This window comes from Monodelphis domestica, chromosome 1 (genome assembly GCF_027887165.1).
Source record: "Monodelphis domestica isolate mMonDom1 chromosome 1, mMonDom1.pri, whole genome shotgun sequence".
In the NCBI taxonomy this organism is placed as follows: domain Eukaryota; kingdom Metazoa; phylum Chordata; class Mammalia; order Didelphimorphia; family Didelphidae; genus Monodelphis; species Monodelphis domestica.
This window is the reverse complement of record NC_077227.1, coordinates 724,719,042-724,731,648: the sequence shown is the minus strand read 5'-3', so window position 1 is coordinate 724,731,648 and position 12,607 is coordinate 724,719,042. Positions and strand designations below refer to the sequence as shown.

The window sequence follows — 12,607 nt, the reverse complement described above, 5'->3', positions numbered from 1 at the left end:
AGTTAACATCCCACTCTCCCCATGATAATCAGACATAGTGTGTGTCTCAAACACAGGCCCATCACCTCCTTTACCCATTATTGTCCAAGGAGCATTTTTCCTGTCTCCCCTCTCCCACTACTAATGCTAACTCTTCTTCAAGCTTCCAGCTTCCCTTCCTAAACTAGATGTCAGTTGTTTGGTGTGATTATAACCACTTGGCACATGGGGCTCGCCCAGCTCCTCTTCCCTGCCTGCTGTGCAGGTCATGTTGAGAAAACTTCCATATCTTCAGCCCCCTTCTCCACCAGCTCTGTGTGCCAAGGAAATAGCTGCTGAGTAAGAATTACACCCTCCCAGGTTTCATTTTCTTTGGAACGGATTCAGTTTTCAGTACTGAAATTTTCCTGCTTGGCTAGCTGCATGGAGCTAACTAATTGACCAATTAATAATTATCAGTTGTACTTTACAAGGCATACACTCCGATTGCTAAAAAAAATGAGAATTCTGGCTTGTAGTCACAGGCCAAGCAACCATCTGCCCATGTAAAAAACTAGGGAATAATCATGAAAATCTTTGGTGTATCACAAATTTCCTGGTTCTCTTGCGGCAAGTGCTTAATCATTGTTGAATTGGAGGTAAGTGTTTTTCTTTTCCAAAAAAGACAAGTGTTCCACATTTGCTGATCTTTTCTGTCATGACAGGGGCTGTCAGGCATATGCTTCCTAACAGAGAAAAATAATCACAATTTGTCCTCTCAAGGTAAAAGTGGTATTTTTCAGGAGTGAGCAAGGAACTTGTTTTCAAAAGAATTTGCTGCTATAGAGTTTTGGGGTTTTTTTTTGATACTGGATATTTGGAAATACTTTCATCATATGATTTTGCTGCTAAAAACGACAAATTTCAGTGAATTTTCAAACTGATTATTAAAAATACAAAAATTCCACAACTTCCAATAAGATTGCAAGAACAATTGACATCAGGGAAAATGGGAATTTACTAGCAGATTTTAAGGAAAATGTTTGCAATCATTTTAGTTTTGTTCAATCTCATTTGGGTTTTCTTGGCAAAGATACTGGAGCAGTTTGCCATTTCTTTCTCCAACTTATTTTACAGATGAGGAAACTTGAGACCAGCAGTGTTAAGGACATGCCCAGGGCCACACAGGTAGTAAGTGCCTGATGGTGAATTTGAACTAAGGTCTTCCTTACTCTAGGCCCAGTACACTATCTGCTGAGTCATCCATCTGCCTTGAAAAAATAGTCCAAACATACTCCTACTTCACGGTATTGCTATGGACTGGGGAGATAAATTAATTGTTTAGTTTTTTTAGCTGTGTCCAACCCTTTGTGACTTCGGTTGGGGTTTTCTTAGCAAAGATACTGGAGTGGTTTGCCATTTCCTTCTTCAGCTCATTTGACAGATGAGGAAACTGAGGCAAGCAGAATTAAATGATTTATCCAGGGTCACACATCTTAGAAGTGTCTAAGGCCAGATTTGAATTCAGGAAGATGAATCCTCCTGACTCTGTGCCTGGCACTCTATCCACTGTGCCACTTAACTGTCCAATAATTACATAATTAGTGGATGAAAAAATATCATAGTTCAGAAGTACAGGCAAGGATGTTATCCTATTTGTATCCTTCTGAGGAAACTTAATGTGACGTGCTAGATTTTAAAAATAAACCATAGGGGGCAGCTAGGAGACTCAGTAGATTGAGAGCCAGACCAGGAGACAGGAAGTTCTGGATTCAAATTTGGCCTCAGACACTTCCTAGCTGTGTGACGCAGGGTAAGTCATTTAACCCTCATTGTTTAGCCCTTACCCCTCTTCTGTCTTAGAACCAATACATAGTATTGATTCTAACATGTAAGGTAAGGTTTTTACAAAAACAAAAACCGAGTCATAGATCTAGAACTTGAAGGGACCCTATAGACCAGAGTTCAGTTCTCTCATTTTACAGATTAGGTGACTTGCCCAAAGTTACAGAACTAGGAAGTATCTGAGGCCAGATTTTAACTTAGGTCTTCCTAATTACAAATTGGCACTCTATCCCTATTATATCACCTAGTACATATCATTTTTTAGTGGGTAATTCAATTCTTTAATGACTGACATTCAGAATTTCTTAGATTTTCATCTCTAAGGTATTTGAGCATTTAAATACATTTAGGTAGGGACTTTTAAAAATATGATAAACTTAAAGAACTGTCTGTATCGACATGTAACTAGGTGGCATGGTGGATAGATCACAGGGCCTGGAGTCAGGAAGACCTCAGTTCAAACTTAGCCTCAGATTCTTACTAGCTGGGTGGCTCTGGACACCTCACTTAACCTCTGTTTGCCCCATTTTCCTTTACTGTAAAATGAGGATAATCCCATTACCCATATAAAACACTTATTCCCTCTTTTTCCCATTTCCCTGCCTCGTTCCAAAAGGGTCCTTTTCCTTTGGCATATGTCTGGTGTTACTTGGTTTTCCAAGCATTTTTCCTTCTGTCACCTCATTTTCTCCATAGGGTCAGCCTTATTTAGAAATGGGAAAAGGAAGGAATGAGCAAAGAAATCACTTTGTAAGCTGTTACAAAAGTACCGTTATTAACCCATTTTTAGAGGAATTCTGTTAAGTAATTCAGCTACCTAGTGGCCAAACTGTGGGATGTTGACCCCTTCCCACCATCCAGACACATCAGAATAAAAAAGAAAAAATTCATCTTTCTCTCATTCCCACCATCAAGACGAACTATTGTGTTTTTTAAAGAAAAGGTTAAGACTTTATTCAAGATGAATATATCAAGCAAGACGAAGAACAAAACAGCAGAACTTTGACCTTTGGAATACTGTCATGGACGTCACTCCTGGGTGTTGTTTGGTCTACTACTATTCTATGACAGATTTGTCTACACTGGTTACAAGAAGTCAACTATCATAAATATGCACAGTTACGATCCTTAATTTATCAGCTGTTTCTCCAAGGGTGAATTGTGAGAGTATGACTAGCGAGTGTCCTTTACCATTTCAAATACTGTGCTAGGTACAGAGCAGTGGGTACCCGAAAGATAGAAACCACAGTTGTGGTTGACCAGCATTCTATCACAAGGACAAGGACACTTTACAGTGTAAAAAACACATTTCAAAGACCAGCAGAAGCCAGGACGGAGCCGTACTGGACTACCTCTCCAATTTTATAAGGATTAGACCACTGCCCTCTCCCCACCCACCCCCAACCCCGACCAAATACATGAGCCCAAGGGCGATGAAAAAATATAAGTCAATACATAATCGTTACAGACCTTTGAGCTAGTATTTTGTAAACAACCTGTCTGTAATTCAGCAAATTAAAAACACTGTATTATCTCATTGACAGAGCACATCTCTAAGTGTACATTTGGAGGCATTCACATTTCATGTCAGTCTATACACAAATATACAGCTTATTGGATAAATACACATTTTGCCAGAGATAGGAAAACTTCTCAGTTGTACAGTGAATGTCTGAGAGAGAAACCAACTCCCATATTAACACTTGAAGGAAATTTGAAATCGTCAAGTTTACATTAAGACAGCAGCTTGGACACCTTTTATTATTTTTTTTACTAGAATGAATAGTAATACAGCATATAAGAGAGTTCTTCAAACTTTTTTTTTTGGCATAATTGAGTGCAAATTTGTCAGCTTCTACTTGTCAAAATTTCCTGTTGCATAATAGTGAGGAAAAAAAGCTTGCTCACAATAGGATTTTAATTTCTGCTAAATTTTTTTTGTTTGTTTTTTGTTTTTTTGCAAAAGAAAAAAAAAACCCTGCATAACTTAAGCATGCAAGCTGGGCCCCTCAAAGTTTTTTTTTTTTTTTTTCTGGGCACATTCAATACTTCTGAATATTTCCTAGTTGCTACCTAAAAGGTAAATGTCTTTCTAAAGCATTAAGAGTTTCTATTGATAACTTGCTTGGTACATTTGAGGGAAATCATGTTCCTTTCCAGTAAGATGTGGAAGTATTGTGGCAAGGGAAAATACTCATTGTTCTTCTTTAGAAAACCAGTAGTGCTCAGGGTTTTCTCTTAACTCATTTGGAAGTGCTTTTTAAATTTTTTTTTTTAGGATTCTATAAAATAATGGAGCCAGGGGTCAGACACTGGCAAGCCAACTTCAATGACAAACATTTCTGATCCTGCTAAAATCCAGCCAATTGACCATCTGCCTAGACCCCCTGCTGCAGCTTAACTAGGTTAACAGTGGAACAATCTTGAATAGAGCCTGGTTATATATTTCAGTTGACAACAAGTCTTATGTGGTACATACACTTGTTTCCTAGCCTACGAGACAATTTAAGGGCCAACACAATCATCAGAGCTAAGTGATTGATTAATTGATTTGTGAACACTGCATGCAGAATACATTTACATCTCCAAAGCACAAATACTCAAGACCTACAGCTTCTCCCTCTTCTTCCCTATTCTAGGGATGAAAACACACTACCCTAACACTTACTAAAATGAAAGTTAACCCAAGTTTTCCTCTTTTGTTGGAAAAAAAGATGATGCTCTTAATTCTATACAGTGAGTCTGGACTTCACTCTTATCCCATGGGGCGAGTTCATAAGAAGCATCTCTTACAAGCCACCATGGGCAGAGAAGAGCAACCCTTAGAATTCAGTGGAAAGCCGGATGTAATCGTGTTTTCTAGGAGGAAGTTTTGCCACCAGAACTCTTCCCCAAGTCTTTCTGGTTCTCATCTTCACAGATAAGCAAAAGTGTGTCTAGGATGTATTGGAAAACCTCTCTTAAAAGTCAAAAAGAGGATTCAAGCACCTCTTTTCACATGACACTGATTTCGTGAGCTCTTGTGGCCCAAGTTTCACACTGACAATTGCCTTCCCCCACCCCTCCCATCTCTGTCTGGTGAGGATGGTTTCAGCATGGCTAGCTGTAGGGAAGATGATGGGGAATCATGACCTGGATCTTTTCATCCACTAAGCTTGTTCTGTGCATGAGGCAATCTTACATCCCTGAGAGGCAGGTGCATCCCCAGGAAGCTTTGCAGGGTTAAGGGTCCTGCCTATGGTTACATCAAGCAGAAATGTCAAGGTCCCAACCAAGATACAAGGGTTCCTGGCTCTGAATTCAATGCATAGACCAGGTCTCCTTAAACCCTTAATTGCCTGGTGTTCAGCTCTCTCTTACATCTCGGCTCACTGGGAATGGAAAAGAAAAACTTGGCAGAGAGGGGTGATCACCAGATCTCTCATTCCATCTCTCTATTTTTTTCTGTCCTTACTCATGTAGTGAAATACTTGCCAGATTCCCACTTGGGTTACCTGGAAGCTTTTACAAATTCTGTATGGGAACAAAAATTTCAATGGGTTTGTTGCTTTAAAAAAAGAACAAACCAACCCCGCCCTCCTTTTTTTATTCAGTCTCTTTAAAGAACTATGATGGCCCCTGCAAGCCTGTTTATTTTAACCAAAAAAATATCATAAAATATAAAATACATGATGATCCAAAGTATTCTTATCAAGGAGAGGAGATATTTTTAATTGCTATCGTTTGCATTTATGGAGATTAAAAACTAGGTAAACAACGGATACATTACAAACTTACACCCCAAACATTTCTGTATCTGACAGCAGAGGTGATTTCCCCAATGATGTTCTTCGGTCAAGTTGATGACAATTGAGCTGTGGAAACTACCAGCTTCAGGGGACTTAAAGGCCACCCCTGCTATCCCACCCCATAGCTCCTTCCTCTGGGAAAATTACTTTAAAAAAAAAAAGAGGAAGAGGAGAGAGAGAAGGCCATGAGTACAATGCTGCCCACTCAAAGCACACCCAGCTCCCAGATTTCTAGGTTATTAAGTAAATAGCTCTTTAAGGCAGAGAAGAGGCGTTCTGTGGATCCCGGTGCTGTTGGCTCGTCTCACTCACATGGTTTCAGTGGCAGGGGATGAGGTACATTTCTTCCTGAAGCGAGAACGAAGGGTCCTAGGCGGTGCCTGTTGGGAAGGCCAAAAATAAATAAATGTACACATATAAAATCACTTCATTTTATTCAAGGTCATGAAATGATTGATTGCACACTGGTGGAGGAAGTTTCTACACCATGGAATTCCTTTCACATAGTAAATTGAAGATCCAAGCAAGAGTAATAATCAAGGGAATAAAATGCAACATGGCGGAATAGACAGTGAAGGCTGGCCTCAGAACTAGGAAAAACCAAGTTTTCAGTTCCACTTCTAGCACATTCTGACTCTATGTTCCTGGGCAAATCACCAGGCAACTCTGCAGGATTTAAGAGTGGCTGGGCTGCATCTGCGAAGGGAGTCTATACATGGGGAAATTCCTTTCATTGATGAAATTGTAGCTTCAACCCCCCCAAACAAAACAAAATAAAACAAAAAATGATACTTCCAAGGGAACCACCATCTGTGAGTCTCAGGATTAAAGCTGCCTTTCAGCTTCTGTGGGAGACAAAGACAATGCATTTGTGGAATCACAAAATCTGAGTTGGAAGGGCCCTCCCGGGTCATCTAGTCTGTGAATTTAACATCAATCTGCTCCCCTCTTTAAAAGGAAAGTTTTGAAAATCCATTTGGGTCTCACCCCCTAGCCCTGAGGCTTGTCTATACAAGGAGGACACACCTTGTGGCTCCCTGGCATCCTGAAAGATGCTTGCCTCTTGCCCCACATGATTCCTAACATTGGGATGATTGGTCTGTCCAACCAGGGAGATCCAGAAAAAGTGACACCACCAGGGGAATAAGTTATAGATCAGAGAAGTTTGTCTTCTCCTGGCTAGGAAGCAGCATAGTCTCTCATTGGCATTCCTGGTGGGGCAGTGTGTGGGTCTCTTTTTTTTTTTTTAAACCCTTACCTTCCGTCTTGGAGTCAATATTGTATATTGGCTCCAAGGCAGAAGAGTGGTAAGGGCTAGGCAATGGGGGTCAAGTGACTTGCCCAGGGTTACACAGCTAGGAAGTGGCTGAGGCCAGATTTGAACCTAGGACCTCCCGTCTCTAGGCTTGGCTCTCAATACACTGAGCTACCCAGCTGCCCCAGTGTGTGGGTCTCTTTGCTAGCAAACAGGTCTTAAAATCAGTACTATATACTGGCTCCAAGGCAGAAGAGTGGTAAGGGCTAGGCAATGGGGATTAAGTGACTTGCCCAGGGTCACACAGCTAGGAAGTGTGTTTCTAGGTGTGACTAAATCTACTGAGCTGCCTAGCTGTCCCAATATTATCTCATTTGATCCTTACAACAACTCTGGTAGGTAGGTACTATTATTATCCTCATTTTATGGATAAGTAAACTGAGAAATGGGTTAAATGAAGGGTACCTAATGTGTTTATGGCCATAGAACAGAAATGCCATCCCTTTCTCAAAGAGAGTCTTGCCAGCATGGAGAGAAGCCAGTTTCACTGGAAATAGCCTTTTCTTCTTGATGTAGGTCTTCCTTCCATCCTAAGGTTCCCAGGTATACATACCCAAGTTAGGCTTTGTAATTCAAGACAAATCTTTTTCCTGCTTGCCTTTGGATTTGTGCTGTTATAGCCAGGATGGCATCTTGCCTTGCAGAAAGCATGTCCTTTCCATGGAGTGCACCTCGTGTCTCCACTACCAGCTAGCCCCAGACTCCCCTAGCCCTCCCTAGGGGTTCCTCTGCAGGGTCACCAGTTACTAGGTCTCTTTCTCCAGGGAAGTGTTGGGTGATGTCCCAAGAAGTTGGCCTAGGGGCAGCGCGATGGCTCAGCAGATAGAGTTCTAGGTTTAGAGATGGGAGGTCCTAGGCTCAAATCTGGCCTCAGACACTTGCTGACTGTTTGACCCTGGGCAAGTCACTTAACCCTGATTGTCCAGCCCTTACCACCCTTCTGCCTTGGAATCATCAATATACAGTATTGAGTCTAAGAAGGAAGGTAAAGGTTATATTTAAAAAAGTGGGGCTATTAAATGACAAATCAGAAGAATTAAGAGACACATGGGAAGGTTTGTATGAACTGATACAGAGAAAAGAGCTAGAACCCTGGGAACAACTTACCTGATAATCACAATAACCAATCAACATGCAGTATTAAGTGCCTATAGTATGCCAAGCGCTATGCTTGGCCCTGGAGATCTGAGTCCAAAGAATGAAACACCCCTACTCAGTTTGAAAGACTAAGGGACCCTAGTGGAGGCAATGCACAGGTTCAGAGGATGGATGACTTTCTGTCTCAGAAGAGAGGTGGTGGACCCTAGATGTGAAATGGGCCATTTCCAGACGTTGCCAATTTATTGATTTGTTTAACTTGATGACCGATCTTTTACAAGGTTGAGGGCCACAAGGGAGGGGGAGAGAGTGAGTTAAAGGGAAATGCCAGGTGCTAGAGAAATGGACGTTAATTTAACATAAGAAATACACGAAAGAAAAGAAAAATCCAGAATGGGACACAGAAACAAATTGGATAATTTTATTACCAAAGTCTTAACTTGAATGTGAACTTCTTTTAAAATAAACTATGTAACAGGAGTTTGCAATTTCATATACAGTCCCCTTTTTTTGTGCATATTTGAATATTTATGAGTGTTAGTTATAAGTTTGTAATTAAAAAAAAATTTTATAGGACAGCAGAATTAAGCAGAGTTATCTGTTTCAGATCATCTGAAGTGAGGACAGTGGATAAAGTACTGGGCTTGGAGTCAGGAAGACTCTTCTTCCTGAGTTCAAATCCAGCCTCAGACCCTTGTTAGCTTTGTGACCCTGGGCAAGTCATTTAACCCTGTTTGCCTCAGTTTCCTCATCTACAAAATGAGCTGGAGAAGAAATGAAAACCACTGCAGTATTTCTTCCAAGAAAAGTCCAAATGGGGCCACAACTGGACATAACTGAATGTTTTCAAATGTAATGATTACTATTACTAGCTATACGCATTTTCCTCACAGGATTTATTCTGAGATCTAATGAGGAGACATGCTAGGTATATGGGGAAAAGCTCTGAGTTTGGAGTCAGAGGGCCTGAATTTGAATCTCTGCCCTCATCATTTACTAAAGGTATGACCTTAGATAAGGAAGGTGCTGTCCATGTGACCTGAGGCAAGTCATTTAACTCCCAAAGTAAAGTGCTGGGGTTTGTTTTGTCCATGCCTGGTTGTCTACAGCCCTGTCCTTCACCTGAGACCTTTTCAGGAGATTGTCAACATTAAAACTGTTTTCGTAATAATAATGACATTATTTGCCTATGAAAATACTCCTTTTCCAACTACATATCTGTGTGAGGCCAGATTTTCTTCCTATACTTTTTTCTTTTAAGACCCTCACCTTCCATCTTAGAATTAATACTGTGTATTGGTTCCAAGGCAGAAAAGCAATAACAGCTAGGCAACGGGAGTTAAGTGACTTGCCCAGGGTCACAAAGCTAGGAAGTGTCTGAGGCCAGATTTGAACCCAAGACCTTCTGTTTCCAGGCCTGGATTTCAATCCCACTGAGTCACTCAGCTGGCCCCCTTCTTAGACTTCAACCAAAAGAATATCACAACAGATTGAATGCAGAAGCAGCTAGGAGACTCCAGCTGGCTTAAGCCAGACATTAGAGACATCTGCAAAAATATATAAAACACTGTCACTTTTCTCCCTAAAATTTTTCTTGTTTGGAAAATATTTTTCGTGATATATTTATTCAAAATAATTTTTCATAATACTCTATATGAACATATTCTTACTTACTGATACTATATTAGAAATGGAAACACAACATTTAAATAGCTAATAGAAAGATGTTAATTTAATATTAAATTTGATGTAAATATTATTTACTATCTCTTAGAGAGAAGGCGCTACCCTGCTCAGTAGTTTCATCCTCCCATCAGTGAAATTGCAAATGCAGCCCTTTCCCTAGAATGTTGGCCTCCTCTCCATTCCCACCCCCCCCTTCCCAGGGTGCCAATCTGCAGCAGACTTTGTAAAACAATATATTTTGGGGTATTCCTGCTTGCCCTTTGTGGCCCTCACTCCATTCAAACACACACCTAGATAAGAGGTATAATTCTGCCTTGAAGCCCCTGGTGCCCAGGGTATGTGTGCGTATGATCCAGGACTTAACCCTGCCCCGGGAGGTGGCACCCTCAGAGATGGGGAAGTAGGGGGGGTGGTGCTTGGTGGGCTCTGGGATCGGAGCCAAGACAGCAGATGCAGAATGGGAAAAGGGACTGAGCAAATGGAAGAGGAGATGGGACGTCTGGCTGTAGCGGTGGCCAACAGATCCTGTGAACAGGGCAGGGGTGGGTAAGAAATGTTGGCCTATGGGGAGGGGGCAGCTAGCCAAGATTGCTCCTGCCCAAGGGGGAGACCACTGACCTGGGCTGGGAGTGTTTGAAGAATGGGTTACCTGGTAGTAGGAAGTTCCCAAATTCATAGGTTAAGTTGGAGGGATTTATTCTCTTCAAGACTGTAGACAAGTCTGAATGAGTCACTAACTTCTCTGCACCCCAGGTAACGGGCAGAACTGGTGCTGATCTGCATTGGAAATCACAGGTCTAGTCCAAGACAAGCTCTAGTTAACCCATCAGGGCAGCGGGCAAAGTGTATTCTACAACCTTGACCATGAGCTCCATTGAGATACTTGGGATCTCTCCCACCGAGACACCAGGTACCTCCAGGGGTCTTTCCGTCTTCCGGGGTGCTTTGAACTTGTACATGTAATCCAACAGGTCTTCCTCTTCCTCATCGGAAAATGCCAACGGGTTCTTGTCTCGCTGGGGCTTCCATAACTTCACACCCCCCTCACTCACATCTCCCTCAACCACTTAGAGTCCATTTAACATCTACACAGAGGAAGACAAAGTATGGTGAAGGCAGGCCAGGTGGGCAGCGTTGTCATGCCCAGAAGGAGTGCGACCACACAGGGTTAGACATCATGGCACCACGCTCCACACCACACTCCAGGCAGGGTTAGAAGCTTGAAGTGAGCCCCAAAGAGCCAGAGAAAATCAGGGAATCCTCCCTCCTTCTCAATCTACAGCTACGGAAACAGTCCCTGCGAAGATTTGGTTCTGTGTCTGTCTGTAAATGAGAAAGTCCGACAAGACGATAAAATACCCGCTCTTCCGTTTGGCATTTAGCCTTCATAAATGGGTTCTAGATTCACAGGAAGTGACCCATTTATTATTGCCCAGCCTGGGCATTCCATCTACCACCACTTCGCTTCTGCACAAATGTTCCCGGAATATACTCCCTTAGTGACTTAATTCATCCTCCAGCTCCTACGGGAAGCACCTCCCAATGCCCCCAAATTGTTAGTGGTTCATCCTCCTCGCGTTATCTTGTCTTTATTTATCTGCACATAAGATGGGTTCCTCCATGGCATGTGTGCACTTTGGGGGTAAGGATGGGCTTCATTTTTTCTTCGTATCCCCGGGGCCCAACACAGTGCCTCCTGACCCATAGCAGACTCATAAATGGTTGTTGAATTTAATTCCATTAAGAGACTTGGCCAGAAGTGAAATGGGTTGGTCATTGGCCATTCTTCACTCACATCATCTCTTTTTATGACCAACATCTCCTTGTGGTGTGTTTGTTTTAAACCCTTACCTTCCGTCTTGGAGTCAATACAATGTGTATTGGCTCCTAGGCAGAAGAGTGGTAAGGCTAGGCAATGGGGGTCAAGTGACTTGCCCAGGGTCACACAGCTGGGAAGGGTCTGAGGTCAGATTTGAACTCAGGACTTCCTGTTTCTAGTCTGGCTCTCCATCCACTGAGCTACCCAGCTGTCCCCTGATGGATTCCTTGAAGGGGCCTGTAGTCCAGCTTCCATGGAGCAGTGTATGACATGAATAACTCAACGAAAATGAATGTTTACACTAGTTTGAGTAACAAAGATCAGGGACCAGGAAAGATTTCCTTGGGGATTCCTAACTCTAGTCACATGAGCTACCACCACGTGCTCCTTTAAATGCAGAAAGCGCTGAAGGAATGTGCTAACATCAGGACGTGCTGTTTAAATGAAGTTAGGATAACGATGAAATATACATTGTTTCCTGCCATAATTGTCATTATTTAATTAGCAGAGAGGGTGCTAGGTTTGGAATCTCATCTGTATGACTTTTGGCTCATTGTTTAATCTCTGTTTGCCTCAGTTTCCTTAACTGTAAAAGAGATATAATAGCATCTGTCGTCCAACGTTGTGATCAGGATAAAATGAGCATTTAGCACATTGTCTGACGCAGTCGGTGATACATAATCATTATCGTTATTATTAGTCCCTTCTTTGGGCCTCAGTTTCCTCATCTGTAAAATGAGGGGGTTAGACTAGATGACCTCTAAGGTCATCTCATCCAGCTCTAAGTCTGCCGTCCTGTCAATGCTATTCTTGTAGTGACCCCCATTTTTCGGATACCCAGCAATAGATCAGTTCCTACTTGTGCTGCTCTTCAGCTGTGCCTGGCTCTTTGTGACCCATTTGGGTGTTTCTTGGAAAGGATGCCAAAGTTCCTTTCCCAGCTCATTTTCCGAGTGAGGGGCAAACAGGGTTAAGTGACTTGCCCAGCGTCACACAGTTAGTACTGGTCTGAGGCTGGATTTGAATGCAGGTCTTCCTGACTCCACTGTGCCACCCAGCTACCCGTAAATTCCTCTCTCTCCCTCCTCGACATTATTT

General features: G+C 42.2%; 1 protein-coding gene across 5 annotated transcripts in view; it reads right to left on the bottom strand.

The window, feature by feature from the left end:
- Positions 1 to 2,731: 2,731 nt before the first annotated feature.
- REEP1 (receptor accessory protein 1) overlaps positions 2,732 to 12,607 on the bottom strand; it is a 137,326-nt gene continuing 127,450 nt past the window's right edge. For 4 of the 5 annotated variants that reach the window (XM_007477724.3, XM_056813217.1, XM_056813223.1 and 1 more), the window contains 2 exons: positions 10,605 to 10,756; positions 2,732 to 5,971 (listed from right to left, as the gene is read on the bottom strand). In XM_007477724.3, coding sequence (XP_007477786.2) covers positions 5,900 to 5,971; positions 10,605 to 10,756 — 224 coding nt within the window. In that variant the 3' untranslated portion in view covers positions 2,732 to 5,899. The remainder of the gene's footprint in view (positions 5,972 to 10,604; positions 10,757 to 12,607) is intronic. The other variant, XM_056813233.1, reaches the window with a different exon arrangement.